This window comes from Merops nubicus, unplaced genomic scaffold (genome assembly GCF_000691845.1).
Source record: "Merops nubicus isolate BGI_N331 unplaced genomic scaffold, ASM69184v1 scaffold17842, whole genome shotgun sequence".
Lineage (NCBI taxonomy): Eukaryota > Metazoa > Chordata > Aves > Coraciiformes > Meropidae > Merops > Merops nubicus.
In genome coordinates this window covers 23,412-46,573 of record NW_008593398.1, presented here as the reverse complement: position 1 = coordinate 46,573, position 23,162 = coordinate 23,412, and the positions used below count along the sequence as shown (strand labels likewise).

General features: G+C 36.7%; 1 protein-coding gene across 1 annotated transcript in view; it reads left to right on the top strand.

Annotated features, from left to right (window-relative positions):
* NEK1 (NIMA-related kinase 1) overlaps window positions 1-23,162 on the top strand; it is a gene marked incomplete at both ends in the record, with an annotated part of 45,791 nt that overhangs the window by 11,679 nt on the left and 10,950 nt on the right. The window contains 18 exons of the mRNA XM_008935440.1: window positions 194-247; window positions 394-441; window positions 533-607; window positions 3,504-3,682; window positions 3,765-3,890; window positions 6,937-7,039; window positions 9,969-10,052; window positions 10,606-10,689; window positions 13,334-13,411; window positions 14,482-14,577; window positions 15,075-15,248; window positions 16,666-16,731; window positions 16,822-17,056; window positions 19,767-19,919; window positions 20,571-20,756; window positions 21,370-21,484; window positions 21,702-21,784; window positions 22,722-22,939. Coding sequence (XP_008933688.1) covers window positions 194-247; window positions 394-441; window positions 533-607; window positions 3,504-3,682; window positions 3,765-3,890; window positions 6,937-7,039; window positions 9,969-10,052; window positions 10,606-10,689; window positions 13,334-13,411; window positions 14,482-14,577; window positions 15,075-15,248; window positions 16,666-16,731; window positions 16,822-17,056; window positions 19,767-19,919; window positions 20,571-20,756; window positions 21,370-21,484; window positions 21,702-21,784; window positions 22,722-22,939 — 2,157 coding nt within the window. The remainder of the gene's footprint in view (window positions 1-193; window positions 248-393; window positions 442-532; window positions 608-3,503; window positions 3,683-3,764; window positions 3,891-6,936; window positions 7,040-9,968; window positions 10,053-10,605; window positions 10,690-13,333; window positions 13,412-14,481; window positions 14,578-15,074; window positions 15,249-16,665; window positions 16,732-16,821; window positions 17,057-19,766; window positions 19,920-20,570; window positions 20,757-21,369; window positions 21,485-21,701; window positions 21,785-22,721; window positions 22,940-23,162) is intronic.

Genomic DNA, 23,162 nt, shown 5'->3' with positions numbered 1-23,162 from the left:
CGGAATAAAACCTTCAAACTTTTCCTCCTTATCTTTTTCCCAAACAGTACGTAACAGCTATTTTTAAAAAATTTATTGGTATTTTTTAATCTTTGTGGACATACACCAGCAATTGGAGTACTAACTTACCTTGACAGAGACTTGAGAGAAAAATGGCTCAGAAATAATACTAAAATATATACTTATTTTGCAGGCACCTTCAAAAAAGAAAAGGTTAGAATTGCCTGAAAAACGCCAAAGAGATCAGGTAGACAAGATTCTTCAGACCTTCTGAAAAAAATCATAGTAGTTTTAATGAAGTATCTTGCAGTGTGGTGTATTATGTATTGCATAAGAATATGGAATAGTTTGATCTCCCAGTTACTAAACATGTTTAAACCTTACACGTTGCAGATCAGTTTACTGAAGGCAGATGAAGCGAGAAGATTGGAAAAAGAAAGGGTAAAACATATTTATGTGTGTTATTAGTGAAGTTCAATTTTTACTTGGTGATTCCTTGAATTATGTTTTCCTGTATTGTTTTCTCCTTTAGATGGAACGAATAAACAGAGCCAGGGAACAAGGATGGAGGAATGTGCTTGGTTCAGGTGGAAGTGGTGATGTTAAGGTTGGCAGCAGATGCAGAAATGTGTCTGTTCCCCCCACCTTTGGTTTTCTGGCATGGTCTTCTCTTTTCCGAAAGATACGTTCTTCAAAGTCAACTCTTGGGGCTGCCCATTATTAATCTATGGATAATTTAAGAGAAATTGCATAAGAGACTCTCTTTCCTGGCTTTTTGGAGATCATGTGCAATTTTCATCTTTATTACCTACTAAATTTCTGAATCTCTTCCTGCCAGTAATGGTTTTCACGCACCACTTTTTTTTCCGCTCCTGTTTTTGCTGCTTTTCCTGTGATGAATCTAAATGCATGAACAGCTTCTTTCACATTCTATTTTGTTCTTGAATTCTGTTGAAATCTTTTTCTGGGTTATTGTGGTAACGTACTTCTTCCCCAGCATTCAACACCTGCTTCTAAGCTTTCTTAGTTATTTAGCAATGTAGGTGTGTATATATGCTGAGAAGTTGTTCAGGAAGGGGGGTAAAAAATCCTGAGTGAATCTAATGATTTTTTTCTGAAAGCAGTAGACCCTTTAGCCATTCATGTTTTACTTAATTTGATTACGTAATTTAATCTGATTCCTATGAGATCATCTTTTTGTGTGTTTGTGGGTGTCATAGTTTCACAGAAATGTAACTCTCATGGGAAGTAGTTGCATGAGTTTAGTTGAATATAAAGATCTGGGAACGTCCATCAGACAGAGCCAGGACAGGGATTCAAGTATTGCTGTGGTGTAAACCTACCTAACAATAGAAAATTGATAAAAACACAGCTATTTGTTGTGGTGGTAGTGAGTCTTACAAAAATACTTGGCTTAAACATGTGTAGCAGGGTTTTTGTAGACAAGTGCTGACTGAGCAATAGAGTCAAAATGAACAGGGGTTTTATTTTCTGTTCCTTGTGCAAGAATATAAGGAGTAAACAAGCACTTGATCAAGTTTCAGTAGCTGCTTATTACATATATTATTTCTAAATAGACAATCTTTGGAGGTGTACTACACATCATATAAGTAAAACTTAAATATAAAAGCAAACTTAAGCATACCAGGTTTTAAAACTACCAGGTCCTGATTTAAAGGAAAAATAGAAAAAACATGATTTTGTTCCTCTGCCATTCTTCTCCCTCTGAAGATGAAACTGGCAGGCACCAATACAAGCTTCCATACAACATGATATATCAGCACTGTCATGTTTGGATGAGAGCTACGTATATTGCTGATTAACAGTGAGAGTTTCATTGCAAGGTCCTTAGACACTGGAAACAAACTTTTGTAGCTCCAGCTTGCGTCATTTTCGGTGTTCTCAGTCATCCAGGGAAACTGAGGTTCATCTGCTGTGTATATTTTCACTAAGTGCCACTGGTATAAAATACTGTGGCAGACGTGTTTTAAAGTTCACAGAAATTTCTTCTCTAAATTGGATAGTTTAGTACATATCTTACTGCAGGCTACTAGGTTATCACTCTAGGTTTCCATATACTGTTATAGTAGTCTTTGCTTTCATTTTGGAAAAAGATAATTAAGTAATGTATCCAACAATGCCATGAAGAAGCTGTCAAACAGCATTGTTCAAGCTTTCCAATAAAGTAAGCCATATAGCCTCTTATGAAGGCACAGCAGGGGCACACACTGCTTCATTTTCACCTCCTGTTGTCTTTCTGGATTAGTTGCTGCTCCTGTTTCTGAGGGAAAGTAGGGAAGGAGGTGGCAAGGATTTGACTGCTTTGGGTTTGTGGTTCTAGCAGGGCCTGTAACTGTTCCATAGACTGGCTGAGCACCTGCTGCATAGTATTTGCCTGGAGATTGATCATACTATTTCTTTAGATAATCTCTTTGAAAACTGAGCTCTAACACATGAAATCTCGTAGTATCTACAGCAAGACTTTTCCTTCGATCTGTAGGAACTGTAGTCTTGTATACGAAGTTATTTTTATTCATCATACCTGCATTTTTATTTGACTGCTTGAATAAATCTTTCAGTTAGATTTCTGTCATATGGATTATGGGTAGCTATTGGTGGGAGTTGAGCAACTGAAGCTCAGAATGTGAGTTAAATTCCATTTTCAAACTTAATCTGTTCAAGGACTTCTAAGCAGGCAATCTTACATCTTACCTGTTTGTATTTATTTAAAATACTTAAGATCACACTGGAAGTAACATTGTCATTATTGCAAAACCAAATTCCATAGATTCACTCACATGGGATGTTTGACTGCTTTTCCCAGGTGTAAAGGGAACATTTTTATGCTTGTGCTGACAACCTTAACCTTATTTTGCCAGTTTCACATTTTCTGCATCCATCCTTGGCTACTACTGTACACAGCTGCTTGCAGCATTTCTTTTTTCCCCATTTTCACATGAAGGTTATGTAGGAGTTCTAATTCTTTGAGAATGACAGAGATAATTCACATAAAGCAGTAGCTTGTGTTACATGTTCCCCTAATCTGAGCTTTAGTAGGGAATCATTTCAGTTCTGGTGATGACACCAAATTACAGGTTGGTAACAAGGGGGAGTCTCAGATAAATCTGCACTTAATGCCATTCAGCTACTTCAGAAATGTGCTTAACAGTTTCCAGCTTCATGGGGAAAAAAAATAATTAAAAAAATTGAATTTGAATTGAAACTAGATTTCAAAGGATCTGCTACCAATACCTTCTGAAATATGTGAAAGATGTCTCATGTGTAACTAGCCTATTACCAGAGGCTAATTAAATTACTAATTAAAAATAAAGTTTTAATCTATTTTGTAGTTTGTTAAAGCAGGGGTGTGCCAAGAGTAAAACTTCTGCAATTCAGAATTGTTGCAGGGCATAGTAATGTTTGTTGTGCTGAAAAGATGAAAGTTGAAAAGGCTTGTTAAAACCAGTACTTGAGATTTCTGCCTTACCCCTTCTGGTTTGCAGGCACCATATTATGGCGGTGGAGGTGGTGTTGGTCCTTTTCCTGTGTCTTCCAGAGGACAACATGAACACTATCATGCTATTTTTGACCAGATGCAACAGCAAAAAGAAAACATTAGAGTAGCTGAAGAGAGGGAAGCCAAACTGAGGGAGAAAGTACAAGGCCGAGGAGTTGTTGAAAGGTACGACTACCTTCCATTAGAAGCTGCACGTGGTCTGCTTTAGATGAAAGTAATGAAAGTTGCTGTACATATTTATCTGCAGAGGAATTCCATCTGGAATACATCCAGGAGTTCCTAAGGGATCTGCAGGTCATCACCATTTATCTGATGCTGGTGCAGTTAGGAAAAAAATGAAAAGATTGAAGGAGATGTCTATACAAGCAAACAGGTTGGACTATTGATAACCCATAAATCTGTCCCCACATGTTAGATTCTTGTCCTGTGTTTTGTTTCATGTACTAGTTGGACATGTCTCAAAATCAGTTTTACCCATTGGTGCTGTGCCATCTGTTTGTGTGTTAGTCCCTCACAGACCATGCTTCTTTTAGAACCAATGGAAACCTTGGTTTCCCCAGTAGTGGGAAAAAAAGGATTACTAACAACTGCAATTAAACTAGATTTCAGACAAAATTCTTGGCTTAGTGCAGCTGCAGATGACATCGTAAGCCTTCTCCTTTGCTTTTTTCATAGTTCCACTTTGTGTTACCTGCCAAGATGCTTCCTTCTTGTGTCTTCTCAATCTGACTGCCTTTTTAGATTGCATCTGTTTGACTCTCTAGCATAGGAGAGTGTCTAGAATGCTCCCAGAGTTGTTAGCTCCTGGTTATTGATCAGTGGAAAACTTCTAGGAGCTTTCTTTGTCAAGATGCCAATACCAGGTGTTGCAGTGTTGTGCAGCTTCTAATTCAGTAATATGTGTTCTTTTCAGTTACTATAAACTGAAAATTTTATATATAAAATAATTGTTTAAATTGGTTTTGTTCTCTAAATAATTTCAGTCTTTCAGACTTTCTTCAAAACTTCTTACTCTTCTTTAGATCTGTTAGCATTGCCCAGAGAACTGTCTGCACTTGGGAGAAGTAAATAGGAATTTTTTTTTTTTCTAGACATTTAGCATGTGTTACTAACTAACTTTCTTAGACTTAAATTTTCTCAAAATTGTCTCAATTTTTTTTTTCTCAAATTTTGCAGATTTTCTCCTGTGTTATTTACATTTGTACAGATTCAGTGATGTGTCCCATGGAGGAAGAAATAAACAGAGTTAATGTGAGGGAAAGGACATGGCAAAAGAAAACACTTTTTCTTGTGTTTTAATATAACATAGTATAATATAAATTGGGCTGTTGTGAGCTAATTACAATTTTTCCTGGTACAACCCAGTACTGGAAGGTGTATTTTCCCAGATTATTTAGATTTGTATTTCTGTCCTCCTCTATTTATTCTCAATGTTTTGCACAAAGTGCCACAATCCTCAAATCTTCTCTAGATTAGGAAACACTTCCTCCTGCATTTGATAATACTAAATGATACACCTGAGTAAACAGTTTTAAATGTGTTAAAATTGAGAGGAACTATATATAGTAGAGGGCTGAAAATTATGAATAGCATGGAGATCTTGAAGAGAAGCTGAGGCAGTATTTGTCAAATACATGAACTTGGAACCACTCAGTTAAAATACACTGCAGAAATTTCAAAATATAGAGAGAATTTTTTTTTGTCTATTTATAAACTGGATTACCTTTAGCCTTACATTGAGGTGCTGTTTCTTAGCATTTGAAACATAATAAGTACTTGTACTTAATTTACCTAGAAGCAATTCTATTATCATAGCTAGTGTAGCAGTATTTCTTTCCTGCATTTTGCTCTTTCAGCTAGAGGTGAAATATAAAGATAAGTGTCCAGGATATTGAGCTCAAAAGAAGAATTTAAATAATTGCAACTTTCTTAAAGACAGGTAATTCAGAGTGTCTATTAAAGAAGCTGAGAAATCCTCAATTTGAAATCTTTCTGATAACATTACCACAACTAACGTAAAGCTAAGTATATTCAACATCAGTAATCTTTAAAAAATTGTGTCTTGGACAGAAATGCAACCCAGAATAAATCTAGCTGAAATGTTTTAGCAAAATTAGTAACTCAGCTTTAGAGTAGGGAAAACTCTTTTCATAAAATATGGTTAAAATAATTTTTTCCTGTGAAATTGGTTTGTGACAAACAGGTTTGGCTCATCTTGCCTTTTCAAAGCTGCTACTTCATTTGTTTTACTGTATCAAAGCAGTTTTACCACCATCTTCCTCTTAATGAATTGTAGCATATGGAAATATTTAATTGGGGATGGGGGAAGGAAAAGCAAGCTGTAAGGATGTTTAATTAGTATACTAATCAATTTATTAATTACTAGTAATAGCTCCTGTACTGCAAAATAATTCTTAGGATTCTTTAAGTGTCTCAGCCTGATTGATTATTACTATCAGCTTATTCCAGTTTCTTTCTGCGTGGTGTTGGACCCCCAGTGCTCCTCATTCTGCCATTTGTTAGAATATCTTACACCATTTTTGTTTGTGTTTTTTTGTTTGTTTGTTTATGGTTTTGTTTTGGTTTTGTTTTTTTTGGATAGAAAGCTTCCTTTGAGTCTACTTCTAACCAACTTCTCAGAAACTGGTTCCTCTACAGAATGATCCTATGTACATACTAGGAGACTTGCCAGATGCTCAGTTAGGATGACTTGAACATATCCTTCCTGTCTGCCCAAGCAGGTTCCTGACCTGGGGTGGAACATCAAAATTAAAAAAAAAAAAAAAATCTTGTTCTAGCTAGCTCTAAGGTAGAAAAATTCCTTCATGGTCTCTTTAAAAATAATCCCCAGGTTCCCCCCGAAGGAGCTGCCAGAACACTCTGAGAATACTGGCACTGTATTAATATTATCTAAGTGCAAGAAGCTCTTACTCCAAACATAGGTCAGTATTGAAAGATTGCTGCAATACTGACCTTGCTGACTGATTGACATGGTGAGTTATTGCTCAACTTTGATAGGAAACTTTGAAAGAGTCTCCTTTTTCACAGATTATAACAATAATGAAACAAGCTGAGACATTTTCACAAATTATCACAGTAAGATTGTGGTTTGACTTTTGTTTTTGCTATGTTGATCAGAATCTGGAAGGACAACATAGTGTTTTGGGGGGTTTTGTTTTGGTTCACTTTTTAAATTGTTCTTTTAACTTAGTTGAGCCTATTTTCCTCCATTTTATGTAAGTCTGACTTGTATTTTGACTAATAAAGAGCATTATTTTGAATGCCTTCTGAAGGCGTTTTTATGCTTTACTTGTAGAACGTTGTGTGTCTGTGTGTGTGTGCTAGTTAAAATAAATGCAGGGGGACTTTTTGAGTGTCGTATTTCAGGGACTTTCATCTTATGTGTTGCAATTACTTAGGCAAAAAGGATGGATATCTTCAGATAGAGCAAAGCAAGTTGAAGAGTTCTGGCAACGAAAGAGAGAAGCTATGGAAAACAAAGCTCGAGCTGAGGGACACATGGTATGGAATCTGGTCTTCCTATGCATATTACTGTTCTGGCATGCTTTATGAATCTTTGAAGTAGCATCATAACTGAAATGCTGGCTAAATATTTTCCTTCAGTATTCAGAAAAAAAAGGGAATGTGAGATAGGTTTGCATTCTGTTACTGTTTTTATTAAAACAAAACAGAATTGTGCAATACACTTCTCATGACTGAATTTATTAACAAAGGGAAGTATCTTGGTTTTGCATGTGTCTTAACTTGATACTGTGAATTTTAGAACGTTCATTTACATGTTTTTATAGCTTTAAAATTTTGGTTAAAATGAAACTTTGTATCAGTAGCTTGAACCTAAAATGAAGTTTGATTAAACTAATACAGCAATGATCAGAAATGGTAAATAGTGTGTTCTACAAAAATGTTTTCTGCTTAAGGAGAAGGTATTATAAAGATATCACTCTCTGTCAAGTTTGGTATTTCCAAAACCATTGCTCTTTAGAGATTAACTAGTGAACAGTATCACAAAATGCTTTGATCTTTATGCTTGCAGTTCTAAATTCATCATTGCTTTAAGAAGTCTATTTTGAATCATTTGTACTAGGACTTCATGTAGTTGAGCTCTGTGTTTTCATAATGTGGAGAGTTTTGCTTTTTGAGTGCTTCTCCACACTATGCATGTACAACCAAGTCACAGTATCACTGTCAGCTGCTGAAACTAAACTGACCATGTTGGCATTGCTGTGAGATCAGACCAACTCTAGATTTACAGAAGCATGTCCTGAGTTACATCCCAATATCAGATCATGATTTACAGGCAGGTCTTTGTTTCAGGGATTATTTAATTTACAGTAAGCAATTCTTAGATAGTTTGGCTGCTTTATGGTGAAGTATGCTTAGATTAGTGTATGTGTTTTAAAGTACTTTAAAACTATGCTTCTGTTTCTTGAAACCTGCAAGATCAATAAATAATTTCAAAAAAATGAACCATTCTTGTTAAGAATGTCTCTTCTTAGACAAGTCCTTAGCCGCACTTGCTTCCATTTTGTTCTTAACTTTGACATTGTATAAATGTATGAGACCAATAGTGCAAGATACCAAAAATGCTCAAGTACTCAGGTTAATGTTTCTCAGGTTTATTTGATGTATTTCACAGTGACTCCAAACATTTTATTCTTAACTGGCTGCTGTAGTAAAACAGGGAGGTCACTGAGCAGTTTGGAAAGTAATCTGCACATGTTTAAGACACAATAATTTGAAGCCAGTGTTTCAAATCCATTTTTGCTGTTCTGATAACAAAAGTTCTCAGCAGCTTCCCTCTGTTTGCGTAGGAAAATAATTTGACTAGCTGACAGTAGTTCTCATATAGGGGACTGTTGTCCAGACCATGATCTGAGAGGAGAAATCAGTAGTAACCATCAGTTAATATGCAGCTCTTTGTTATGTAAAGACTTGTAAGTCAAATAACTTGCAGTAATTTACCAGTTCCTGTTAAATATAGTTGCTGTCAGTTTTAATTTTCAAGCACAGTCTAAGTTTGACTCGGTGGTGAAGCTGATGATACTTCAGCCATCACTTCTTTAGGACTGCTGCTGACCTCATTTGCTACTTCACTGCAGGGGTGTGTGGCACGTAGGCAGATTAGTAAAAGTTAATCTACAGAAAGAAAATCAGTTCTCAAAGATCTTGCCTTCCAGCTTCTTTCTTAGGAGCAGTGATATAAATCTATCAATTTGACAAAAATACCTAAACTGTCTTTAATGCTGCATTGAAAAACAATGAAATGACCTCAGTAGTGCCAGACAGCTTCTTGTGAAGCTTGGGAACACGCATTGAGAAAGCCAAATAAAACCAAATATTTCCTTCAAGTTGAATATGGAAAATATTACTTTCCATTCTGTATGACCTAATGCTCAAGCTGAAAGCAGAGTTCCAGTCCTCATGAATGTATGCTACTTCTTATCCACAGGATGGTGCCTTTAAGTTGTTCTCTGATCTCCCAGTTACCAAACCACAGAAATGTGCTGTTTTGCTGAGTTACTGATTTTTTGCTCAAGGAGAGTATTTAGTTGCTCCTCCCTATCAAGAACTTAACTGGAGTATTTACTTCTGATGGTTCTCAGCTCAAGTTTTAGAAAGCTGAAGTCCTGGTATTTTATAAGGCAGAAAGTCCATGTAGCTACTACATGTATACTTACTGTCTTTATTTTATGTTGAGTTAACAATCTGTTCAGCAGAGGGTTTATGGTATAGCATGAGCAAAACAATTAAAATATTTTGGATATTAATCCAAGCAGGAAACCTGGAGTTAAAGGATTCTTGTACTATTTTGTAGTGGACTCCATTAAAGGCTGAATCCTTTTTTGTAGTGGACTCCGTTAAAAGTTGAATCTTTTTGGTGGCAGTTAGGACACTGGGTACATCACACTAATCAAGACTACACACTATGAATGCATATGTATTAGGCATTTAACACAGCATGTGTGATGTAATATGTGTTTTTAAATATTAGGCTACTTGGTAGTATATTTTTTTAAAAGTCATCATTGTAGAAAAAGATTAATGTAGGAACATATAAAGATTCCACTTTATTTTAGGCTTGGCTCAACAATGGTAAATGCCAACACTGTGCCGCAGTTTGTATATAATCCACATGTAGAAAAACTTGGACCTGTCAGAATTTAGACTTTCTAATGTAGCAAGAGAAGATCAGAATTGCAGGGAGGAGGCAACCATATTGCTAAAGATGTAGCCTCTCTCTAGCTACTCAGGATTTTTGGTTACACTTGTCATTTATTTGAAGTGAATGATAAAGGGGTTATTGGTTAACTTCAGAACAGCTGCAGATCATGGATGGATTTGGTTTCTTATAAATGAACAGTTATTGGTTAAAGCTCATAATTTTACTGCCACAGCCACCTTAAATTTGATACCATTAAATGGCAAACAGGGTACACTGCAAAACATGGCAGATACCTATGGAGGCAGGCCCATTTCTGCAAGAGGAAGAAAATCCAGAAACAAAGAGGAAGAGGTATGCTTGCCGCATGCTTGCCACATTGCTCATCACTCAAATAGCACTATTTTGACCTTGACTGTGCCTAGTTTCCCCGCATGATTCATCTGTGTAACAAAATAAAAGGACTTTATAAATTCCTAGGAAGTAATTTACTGTATCAGGTTCTAGAGTTTGTGTGGTGTTGGTTTGTTTTTTTTTTTTTCTTAAATAATGAATATAATAGCTGTCTACATCAGGCTGTTCCAGAAAAGTTCTTGAATGTGCGTACATATAGAAATGACTCTGTCTACCTTAATGCTGTTGTGATAAATATAACCATTCATAGTCTTCAATGATATAAAATGTCATGATAAACACTGATAAACGTGTTCATGAGAAACATAAGTTCCAGTTTATTTTCATTAGAAGAGATTTTTTTTTTTGAGATTAATAAATGCTAATAAGATAGTAATAGCATGGGGTACTTTTTCACCTGTCTTATTTTTAAGTGGAGTCTTGTGTATTTTAAGTTAACAGTCCTGGAGACAGTTTCAGTATAAGTGAAACTTCTTTCCTTTCTTTGCTTTAGGAATATTTGGCAAGATTAAGACAGATCCGGCTACAGAACTTTAATGAACGTCAACAGATACGAGCAAAACTTCGTGGAGAGAAGGTTGGTTTGAAGAACAGTCTGAAATACCTGTGGAAGTTAGCTGTGGGATGTACTCTCCTATCCTTATATATAGATTTATATTTTTGACATTTAATTCTATTCTGCAGTTAGTGCACTTCCATCTCTTCTTCCAGAATATGCAAAATTTCTTTGTTATTTCAGTTCTAGGGGTGTAGCTTCAATGCCTGTAAACCAACAACTTGTTTAAAACAAGACAATGTAAAGTTATATCTGAACTTGGTAGGTAAATTTCTTGTCAAGCACTAACATGTTTATATTGATTTGGGTCTAGTTGTAGGAGCTTCTCCAGAATTCACTTTTTGGCAGTGCTCACACAGTACATATGAAGCAGTCCTTTTCATACATTCTCTAGGTGCATATTAAAGGTAGGAATTTCTGGCATGAGCTCAATTTATCAATACATCTTTTTTCAAATAAATTTTCTGAAATAGGTTCATAATACAACAACAAAAAAAAAGTATATTCATAAAGTAGATTCAGAATGAATGCTTTGAAGATGTTGAATAATCCAGGGCACCTTTGGAAGCAATCCATTTACTTGTTTTAAAAAAAGTCTCATTTAAGAGGCAGTCTGTGTATTAAATATGATCTAGTTTGTATCCATCTTTTCATTAACCTACTGTTTGATTTCATATTCCTGTCTGTTCTTCCCTTCCTGTTGTCTTAGTAGAATGGTTGGGCTTCCTCAAGTGATTACCTGCTTATATATTTACACTGTACTTTGTGATTTAAAAGTAGAGAAAAGTTCCTAGCCTGTCCCCACCCTTTGAGCACCCGTGTTAAGTGCTTTCATGCATCTTACTTCCACTGTGTGGACATACAAGGCAAGAGCATGCTTGGTACCACCTGTCTTTTTTCAGACCACTGTCCCAGCTAAGCAGAGTTTTGCATTGCTGTAGGTTTTGTTTGGTTTTCTTTTTCATGCTAAAATATTCTGGTGTGGGTTTTTTTTTTTCCTTTATTAGTGACTTCTTTTGAATTGTTTTCTTTATTTTCTTTATCTTCAATTGCTTCTCACTGGTGAGAAGTTTGTCTTAAGAAGCATGAGGAAAACCAAAGTATATGAATTTACCATAGAGGCTGGTCAATGAAGTTTATCACTAGCACTGACGCTGAAGCTGATGCACCACAAGCCCATGCTGTCTTAATTACGTTTGGTGCTAATTTTCATAACTCTGTGTGCACTGCTGTTTTTGACAAGCTACTAGACTCCTGCAGTGGGACTAATCATCTTCATATGCAGCCCTGCAAAATTCTAAATCTCTCTCCTGAGTACCCTTAGAATGCTGATGGTAGTGCTAAAACATTATCAGTATAGAGCCATGTCTGTACTACACTGTGGTTTGTGGTGTGGTTTTGTGTTTTTGTTGTGCTTTTTTTGTTTTTTTTTTGTTTTTTTTTGGTTTGTTTTTCACTGAGCAGCTGCAACATGTCCTTTCAGAATTAGGAGCACCCACATTCCACCTGCAGAATGGTGGTACTCTCCAGAAACCTGTTGTCTGGAGGCCAAGGCTGTTCGCGCTAGTAAAATCAAACAAAAGTACTGTGACTGTGACTGTGACATTAACTGTCTGTATGGGGTTTTAGGCATATCAGGAACCTCATATCCTTTCCCAGTGGCTGTACCTTACCTGGGGTAAGGTTGTATGCTCCAGAAGGTATGCCACCTACAAAGGAGCAGAGAACAGATTAATGCCCTTCTGGGAAGTAGGCCTAAACTAATTTTCAGAATTAAGAGACAAAGTTTAAGGTTTTGTTTTGTTCTCTTGATGACTTGCTGATGCAGACTTTAGCATGGAGGTTCACTTCTATAAAGACACCATCTCAGACCAGGTTTTGTCACAAACATTTTTACTTCCTTATGTTATTTAACAATTTTATATCTATCCCTGAACCTATGGTATCCTATACTGCATACTATCCTGGTTTATATATGGTAGATGAATGTATGTGTTCATTCATTTGCCAATGAGGAGTAACAGTTTATTTTTCTAAGTTTTTCTGTTTCCAGTGTTCTTTCCAGTCATCTTTGACAAGTTGGGCATGAAAATAAGAAGCTCCTGTCAGAACCTTTTTGCATAGCTTTGTCAGTTCTGCAAATAGGAATTTGCAGAGGCTGTGGAAGGAAGTAAGAGAGATGGAAAGGTGGACCTTACATATTCAGACTTCTTGTCATTTCCACTCTTCAACCTTCTTTGGACCATATCCAGTGGAAGAACCTGGAATTCTAGAACATCAAACCTTTGTTGTATACCTTACCTGCAGAGCAAGTAACAGTGATAAGGGGTGGCAGGTTGAGAGCCCAGCACTGATAGGTCACTTGCCTTGCAACAGTAAGCACATTATTTTGTTCCTGGCTTGTGAATTGTTCATGCCTTAAAAAAAAAAAAAACAAAAAAAAAAAAAAAAAAACCAAACAAAAAAAAAACCAAACACACAACAAAATCTCAAATGTGAAGCTCTGTCCCAAGTAGACATTACATTTGAGTGAGGAGTTACCTACTGAAATATAACCCATGTTAGTCATACAGTCAGTCAGTCTAAAGGACCTGAGTAGTCACTTACATCACTTAACTTTCAAATACTTGAATTAATGATAATTCTGAGGACGCTTACTCTGCAGAATGAAGCTGCCAGTTGTGATGGACAAGAATTGAGCGAGGAGGCAGAACTGAAGCGCAGAAAGATCGACATGCAGAAGGTAGTGGTGAGGAGGGAGGAGATGGAGCTGACTTTTCAGACTTGTTTTCTATCTTGTGAAGTTTCTTATGTTTCATTTTGCTATCAGTAGTTTGTTTGTACATCCACTGCAGGAGGTTTTTATTTTGACTCTCTTCGGACAACAACTTTATTCAACTGTTTTATTTATTGGCAATTTTAAAATATGTTGTGATTGAGCATAGCAAGTCAAGGTTTTTTCTTCTTCCTGTCTTTGAGATTTATCTCCTGGTTAGCTTTAGTCCTAAAGGCAATTTGTTTTAACTAAAATAGCATTTTGATACTGAAAGGGAAAGTGAGATGTACCTTAAATAACAAAAAATTTAATTTAGTTAAAAGTGTAAAGGAAGGCAAAGCTCCTTACACATGTTGACATGGGCTACATGTGGATTGGTAGGTGAGCTATATATCCCTGTGATTAAGTTTCAAGTAAGTGTGTTTCACAGTAATCCAGTGTTTGAGTGGAACCTTATTTCTTGTGTTCTTATATCAATAACCATCTCTATCATACAATACATAGCAAGTATTGCTATAGCTTATCTATTCTTTGACCGTTTTTTCCCCCCCATGATCTGCAAAGAGCAGTGTAAAACCAAGCTAACCTTATGCCTAACCTTAAAATAAGAGGTGAAACAGCAACTGAAGCTTTTTTGTTTATGATGAGTAAGTTTATAATGTTTAATCTGATTATTTAATATTTTACAATTAATGCATTTGGCTTCAAATATGCTTTTAAGTAGAGATTCTAATTTTACATTACTCTATGTAAGATTACTATGTATGCTAAATATATAACTATGCAAATCAAGACCTGTAATTAAATTTTGAGGAGCTACTGTTATTTTCAACGTAGAAGATCAACTATTATATTTGTGTGGTGATTTTGATTGTCAGTGGAGTCTTCCCTTGACAGTCTATACAGTAATAAGGGAGAGAAAGGAAGATGAAATAATCCAAGGATGTTTCTTTTTAAAATGTTCCATGGAACAGGATACTAATGCTTTTAATGGTTTTAAGTTGGTCTTTTTTTGCTTGCTTGTTTGTTTACTCTAGGCCCAAGCAAATGCTCGAGCTGCAGTTCTGAAAGAACAGTTAGAGCGAAAGAGAAAGGAAGCGTATGAAAGGGAGAAAAGAGCCTGGGAAGAACATGTGAGTAAATCAACCTGTTACGTGCAGTCCATGTAGTGCTTCATCTGTGGGTAACTGAAATCTCATACTCTGATTCTTCAAGCTTAGATAATTAGTCTTCTGAAACTGAGGAGAGCATCTGTCAGTCAGAATTCCCTAATTAGAAGCCTGATCTTAAGTACAAAATTAATTTCAATAATTTTAAAACATCAAACCTAAGAATCATTAGGATCACCTGAAGTACTTGATTCGTGCTCTGTAACTTACCAAAGTGTACTTAATCTCCTTTTGCTTCTGTGTGCTGTAGAGTGATGAGTCCAACCAGAAATATACTGCTACAAAAAGGAGGATGTTGTGAAGCTGATAAACTGGCAGTAGTTCACATGAGCAGTTGGCAGCTGTATGAACATGTGTGGCATTGTTGTCCTTTTCTGAGGTTCACGTGACCCTATTTGATACTGTGTTTAACGTGCAAAGTCTTGAAGTTAATTTGATTTAAATATTTTTAATCTATACAGCTCATAGCAAAAGGGATAAAGAATCCTTATGTGCCTTTTCATGTGGGAGCTACAGAACACAGTCCTGTGCATGGCCTCCAAGAGCTTGGAGCAGCTCCTCCTAAGCCACAACTTCCAGTGAAGCCCATTATACCAGTCATCTCCATGACTTCTGCTTTGAAGGAAGTGGGTGTGGTAGGTACTTTGCTAAGAGGACAAAATTAATGAGAGGAAAAAAAAAAATACTGATTTGAAAAATAATTTTTAGAAGAATGTGTAGATGAGGTAGAAAAAAATCATTAAGGATACATGCTACTTCTAATTGGGGGGTGAAGGGGCAAGGAAAAAAAAATGGGAAAAATTTAAAAGAAACAAGAACTTGGAAGCTGTTGATATACATCTGCACACTAAAACTTAAATTCAGACACTTTTGAACAAAACGGGTTTTGTTGAATCCTTGGCTGCAATTTCAGTTTTGATCAGAGATGCTTAGTGGAAGAAGACATCAGTTAACCAGCATTTTCACCAGCCTCCTGAAGAGAGGAGTTAAGAACTTTGTAACTTAGTGGAAGTGGGAAAATAAATTTTGAATGATAGGACTATTTTATATCGATTCTTGCTTTTAGTGATTTTGTGAGCATGTTCTTGAAGAGAACAGCGAATGTAAAGTTTAAGAGATTTGAATCTGATAGTGTTGTCTAGAACAGTATTAGAGGCATCCTAATTTCTGTGATCTTGGGTCCAGAATGCTTACACTTCTGCCTCAGCTACCACCATTTGATCCAACAATTGTGAAACTGCATAGGGGTGAATTGTTGTAGAGTTTGAGTAACACAATCTGTGTTAATGGAAATGCTAACTTCTGTATTTTCACCTACGCTATTTCTAGAGTTCTAGCAGAGTGTGGGATGATATACTGTGTATACCCTAGAGGCTATGGGAATGAAACAGTGTGGAGCAGTGTATATAAAATTTAATACACTGGAAGTTGTCAGTTAATACATGGAAAAATAAACCATGTTTTCATAAATACCTAAATCATAAGCATGTTTTTCCATATGGCTAATTTATCTTACAGTAGTGCAAGATGGTGACTATAACTGACTAAAAATTAGCACCCAGACCAATTGGAATTGGAGAAGACATAAAGATTATAATATCTACATTTTTGCCTTCACTTTTTAGTTTGATTATTTTACATGTCACTCAAGTTTTCTTTTCCCTTCTGCCTTTTCTTACAGATGCTTCTTGACTCTGTCCTTGCCACTTTTTTGTTCTTTTATAGAATTACTCATCTTTAGCATTGGAGTTTGGTGGCATTTTGCTGGATGTAGCTTTATGTCTATTTGCTTTGTGCTCTGAACTTGTCTGCTTTAACAGAGTCTGATTCATTTGCTCACTGCTTTCAGATAGTGAACAGTTCAAAGTCAGAACTGCCCATGAAATTCTGTGTTTGGGAAGCCCCATAAAAGTAGAAGTGTCATACTTTCTGTTTCAGTCTGTCTTCAGATGTCAGTGAAAAGGTTTTCAAGGTGATTTTTCACTATTAAGTTTGTTAATATTCTCAAGTTGTTTTTTCTTCTGCATTGTATCTTATGCTTCTTGGACAAAGGATGAAAACGTAGCTGCTATCCAGGAAGCTGAGGAAGAAACTAAAAATCCAGATTTTGTAACGCAAGTATGTCAAACTGTACTCAGTTTCATTTGGTTTTATTTTCTTTTTAAGAGAAGGACTATTTTAAGTCATATATATTGGCCCTTATTTCAGAATAAACAAGAAATACTGAGAAGATTAAATCAAAATCTTAAAGCTCAAGAAGATGAGAAAGGAAAAAAAGAGTGTAAAAACATCTCTGAATCAGGTGGGTGTGAAGATGGTAAGGAAGAACAAGAAGGTGACCAGCCACTTCTAGGAGATCGCAAAAAATGGGAACCTGGGGCATCTGAGTTGCTGGTTCCTCTGGCTCAGTTATCGATGGAAGATTCTGTTGCCGGAGCAGACTGTAAGTACTTCCTTTTTTTCCTTGCTCAGCATGATATTAGTAAATCAGTTTGCCATGTGCAGTGTTTATATTGATAAAGCACGTACTCTGGTGTTGTTATTGTCCTTTTATCAGTTGCATGTAATCTGCTTCTGACAAACAGGTGGTTCTGTGTCCCACTGGATGTGGCATAAGGCTCAGTCTTGAGTAACTAAACTGCTTGCAGGAGATTCAACAAATCATTTCCTAATTTCAACAAACACTTACCAAACTAAATGCATGGTTTCTTTCTTTGAGCTATCTTTGTGAGTGCCTTTTTAAAAGGCACTAATTTAACAGAAAAATTAAAAAGTGCTTAGGAGATATCAAAGTTTCTTATTTAACTTCAAAATCCTTTTATGTTATCAGTAGAAAAATAAAAAATGAGTGTTCCCAATTTACATATGTTACTTTTATTATGTCCTTCTTAGCTTTTTTCTTTCTTTAAATCAGTGATAGAATCATCAATTAATTTAGGTTGGAAAAGACCTTTAAGATGAAGTCCAAGCATTAAACTAACTCTACCAAGTCCACTGCTAAATCATGTCCCTAAGCACCATATCTACACAATTTTGCAACACATCCAGGGATGGCTGTTCAACCACCTCCCTAGGCAGCCTCTTCCAGTGCTTTACAACCCTTTCAGTGAAGAAATATTTCCTAATATCCAATCTAAACCCTCCCCTGGCTCAACTTGAGGCTATTTCCTCTTATCCTTTCACTTGTTACTGACACTCACCTCTCTACAACCTCCTTTCAGGTAGTTGTAGAGTGTGATAAGTTTTCCCTTAAGCCTCCTTTTCTTCAGACTAAATATAGAACCATTTTCTGTTCTTTTTAAGAGCAGTAGCTCTGTTTAGTTCTATTTGGCCTTGCTGATTTTCTCCTTGCATAGCCTCACTACATCTTTAGTCCTTCTGAGTTGCCTGCCCCCCTTCCAAAGGCCATAAACTCTCCTTTTGTTCCTGAGTTCCAGCCAAAGCTCTCTATTCAGTCAGACTGGTCTTCTACCCAGGCTTGTCTTTCAGGACATGGGGATGGCCTGCTCCTGCACCTTTAAGATTTTGTTCTTGAAGTATGTCCAGTCTTCCTGGACTTCTTTGCCCTTTAGGCCTGCCTCCCATGGGGCTCTGTCAATCAGTCTCCTGAACAGGCCAATGTCTGACCTGTAGAAGTCCTCGGTGGCAGTTCCACTAATCTCCCTCATTACTGCTCCCAGAATTGAGAACTCTTATCAATTTCATGATCACTATGCCCAAGACTGCCTCTAACCATTACATCCCCCACCAGTCTTCTGTTGATAAGCAGGAGGTCCAGGAGGGTGCTTTCCTCGCCAGCCGGGTCAGGAATGTCTCTTCCACGCAACCCAGGAACCTCCAGGACTGCTTCCTCTCTGCTGTATTGTATTTGCAGCAGACATCTGATAAGTTGAAGTCCCCCACAAGAACAAAGGGTAGTGATCATGAAACCTCTCCCAATTGCTTCTAGAGTAATTCAGCTCCCTCTTCATCCTGGTTGGGTGGTCTATAACAGGACTCTCTCCATGATATCTGACTTGTTGGCCTTCCCCTTGATTCTTACCCCTAAAGACTCAACTCTGTCATCACCATCATTAGGCTGTAGACATTCATAATCCTCCCTAACATAGAGGACCACCCCATCTATCTGTAGTCTGTGCCTATCCCATCTGAAAATCTGGTAGCCATTGATTGCAAGTCGTGTGAGTAAGTAAGCTCTTCACATTTTCTATTTGCAGCAGACATCTGATAAGTTGAAGTCCCCCACAAGAACAAAGGGTAGTGATCATGAAACCTCTCCCAATTGCTTCTAGAGTAATTCAGCTCCCTCTTCATCCTGGTTGGGTGGTCTATAACAGGACTCTCTCCATGATATCTGACTTGTTGGCCTTCCCCTTGATTCTTACCCCTAAAGACTCAACTCTGTCATCACCATCATTAGGCTGTAGACATTCATAATCCTCCCTAACATAGAGGACCACCCCATCTATCTGTAGTCTGTGCCTATCCCATCTGAAAATCTGGTAGCCATTGATTGCAAGTCGTGTGAGTAAGCTCTTCACATTTTCTTCTGGTCTTCTTTGCTGTGTGGAAGATGTTTCTCCTGGCTTCAGTGTGACTTATTAAGAGTCTGGTTCACATTGTAGCAATAAATAATCACCAGGAATGTGACAGAACTACTTCATAAAACCATAGCTTTACATGGCTTGGATGTTTGAAGACAAAGACACTTCTTCTTTTGCTGTGTTCTTTGTTGCTTTATATCCCCTGTTTTCCTTGGAGGGGGAAATAACAGAAACAAATATCAAAGGATGGCAGGACAGGAGACTTCTAGTTTCCCATTTTCAGTAAAGTTAAGACCAACTCATGCCAGTTTTAAACATTTCTTGTACTGCTTTCTTTTGGAGTGCCTGAGTTGGTGGAAAGATCTCCTGCTGCTATTGACTTGTGGATGTTAACTGGCATTGAATAACTCCTGTTACTAAATGGAGTTGACAGAAGAAAATCTCTGTAGACTTCTGAGCAGCACAGCCTTTTGACTGTCTGACCTGGAGTGAGGTGACATGAATTCTGGCTTTGTAGTCACCAGTTTTGTCAAGGTTGTTTGTTTATTATATAGAAAGTGAATAAAAGTTTCTAGTTTCTAAAAGATTCTGTGTTTGTGTTCATGTCAGGTCAAACTCTGGGGGACGTAATTAAGTTAGATGTTGGCGAACCCCATAGGAAAGTCTGGGGCAAAAGCCCTACTGATTCAGTCTTGAAGATCCTAGGAGAAGCAGAGTTGCAGCTGCAGACTGACTTACTTGAGGAACTAGATGTCATAAATGGTAAGTACAGCTGGTCAATTACTTGCACTGCAAGTACAGGAAGTACCAGCTTGCCAGTTTGTCTGCAGAAAAAATTTTGAAGTCACAGAAGCATGTTTTATCCTTCCTTACTCTGGGGTGTTGATTCAATTCTAAATGTTCTAGATGTCAGCATAAGTTCATAGTGAAAGACACCAAAATATTTTTAACTCAGTGAAGTGGTAAGAAATCAAGAGGGATGTGCTGACAGGGAAGAATCTCTGTTTTGCTGAAAAGTCTTGGATTTTACTTACTGATAGAAACAAACCTGTTTTTCAGAAGGATGTCATGTGATTAAAACTGTATTAGATAGGTCCTATAACCTTCTTACTGGCTTACGGGATTTACCGTATCAGTTTCTGGTCAACTCCTGCTCTTTGTCCTTTCCAATGACAGAAGCACTGATGTCTATTTCAAGGATAAACTTGTACTAATGATAATGTAGCAAGTAAAATTCAAATATTAGTATTTTTAGCTTCTTTGTTGCAGCTGCAAACTCTTCATAACAGCATACAAACTTTTTTGTTCTGCTTTCTTTTAAAGCAAAAAAATCCTTAACTTACTTTGTTGCTAGGTTGTTGTTTGTTATCAAACTGTGTCAAAGCATTGTTTAAATAGTTAATTTTGTCTTAGGTTCTGCAGAAATTATTGAAGGAGATCATCAGTCCTCATCAGAGGAGAAGGAAGAGAAAGCTTTTCCAACTTTTGGAGCTCAGTCTTCAGTACCAGTTAGTGTCACAGAGGCTGAGGTGACTATGCTGAAAGAATCTCAAAGAGATGGACCTACCCAGGGGCAGAGTAAACCCACTGCACTGGATGGTAAGTCATTTCACTAGTAATTCTAATTACAATCCGTCCTCCAATTCAATGAGACAAGTAATGATCTTATTTACATTTATATCTTCCCATAAGTAATGTGCATTTTTTTATTAGCACCTTTAACGTAGGACCACGTGCTTTCTGTGCCTGTGCTGTAATCAGATTCACCAATGTATTTTGTAAATTCCCAGAAACCTTTTTTGTGTGCTTACAGAAAGAAAACTCTCTAGAATATGAGTGGAATCCTAAAGTGCTTCAAATTTTTTGTTGTTGGGTTGGGTGGTTTGTTTCTTGCCATCAACTGTGCTGGAATCTTTTCCCCTGTATGATACCAGCACTTTGCTGACATTCATGGGAATTTTTCTGAGTTTTACTGCTCAGAAGTAGTACTACTACTAGAAGGTGTAGTTTGTTGGAGCTTTAAAATACTTGTCGTGTATCAGAAGCAAAATTTTTAGCTTATTACGAGCTTAAAAAACTTGAGTTGTTTCTGCAAAACTCAGAAAATTATTAAAGCTGAAGGATTTATTAAGATGTATAGGCTCTCCTGTCTTTTGTTTGTTTGTTTGTGATTAATTTTTAATGAGATATATATAATTTTTTTTAATTTTAGAGACTGATGATTTGGAAGCAGAGATGTTGGAAGAAACAGGACAAGATAAAAAATGCCAGAGTAAGGAGTTTCCTGTCACTGTTAATGAAGCATGGGTAAAAGAAAAAGAGGACAAGTAAGTACTCATACTCTCTTCTTCTCTTCCCTCTCTTTCCAATTCAGGCAACTAGCTTTAACTGAGTAGGACTTGGATACATCAGTTAAAATGTTGAGCTTAGCTAAAGCTCCATTGCTTGCACACCACGTTAGTTTTACTGCACTTGGTGACTTTTTCAGTAGACTAATGACTTTTTCTATATGGTGTTTCTCCTGGATGTGATATTTTATAATAGGGCACAATACGACAGAAGAAATGAAGCAGTTTCTGAGAAACTAGCACTTGATGAGGTGCAACCACAAAAGGAAGCTACAGAAGGTTAGTTGAAGTCTCTTGTTTTGTAGCTGGCAGCATGGAACACTTGCACCATCCCTTCTTGCTTCCTCACTAATCCTAAAAGAGCTGGTCTTCTGGTTGAATTTGGTTTTTTTAGTTTGTACTTTTAAAAAGCAAATTTCTGATGGATCAGGAAGGCCAATTGTGATTGTTATTTTTACCACTTTGGAAGAAAACACAACAAAGCTACACCAGTGACCCACACAGATACTGAAAAGTGAATGTCAAGTTTCTGAATGTTATAGCCTTTTAAAATGACTATTTAAAATGTTACAAAGTCTGATTATTTACTGAATAAAAGTGTTGCTTTGTTTATAGACATCTCAAATGAATATAAAGCTGAAGCTAGAATTAAAATAAAAGTTTTAAGCAGCTGCTAATGATAATCTCTTCATTGCATAGAATTTCTTGCTCTTCAGAAGAGCTTCACTTCAGAAGGTCTGAATATTTTACAATAGAATAGAAAGTATATCAGCAATATTATCAAGTACATTGGTGATAGTATTGCATCTATTTATAAGTGGCTTAAGCAGCCTGCATTTGGGTTTTTTTTTCCCAGTGCCTGGGCAAATGGTGTTGAGGTAGCTTTGAAGAAATTTAGTGTAAGGCAAGAAGCAACAGATGAAAATGGATTACACCATTTCAGGCATGGACTGGATAATGAGAAACTAGAAGGCATGAGAAGAGAACAAGCTATAGCTGAGGGCTGTATAGTCTCAAAAGTTAAAATGGGAGACTTTCATATTATAATGTATTTACTGAAATAACCCAAAGATATTTTAATATTTTTACAGTGCTGTTTTCTCCTGTAACTATACAACAGAAATTAATGTTTTATTCACTTGAGATACATTTTTCTTAAGACCTTGGGGTTTTTAATCTATTTAGATTTGTAACAGACTTTCTTTTACCATATCAGAAGCTTGTTCCAGTGACTCTCTCCAACCTGAACCCTTATTCCAGAGGGTAATGCAGCACACAGCTGTAACAACAGCCTCACCAGTTCTGTCAGCTCAGTCTTCACAGGAAGAGCCTTTTGTACCTCGCTCACGTTCCATATCACCAGCAAAAAATAAAGGCAAAAGTTCATTGCTGATTGGACTTTCTACAGGGCTCTTTGATGCAAATGACCCAAAGGCAAGTCTAAAAAAATAAAAAGGAATACTTGTTTTTCTATAATAATACCCTTATTTTCTTACTGAGGCTCTTCCTTTTGTGCAGTTTTTCAGACTTAATACTACTTTGCCGTCATAAAGGCAGAACAGATCAGCAAAAGTGTCTTGTCATTTCTGGCAGCTAAGCAATTTTTTCTTTTTTTCCTGTATGATTTAACCCACTAGCAGAGGTTCTGACTGGTCAG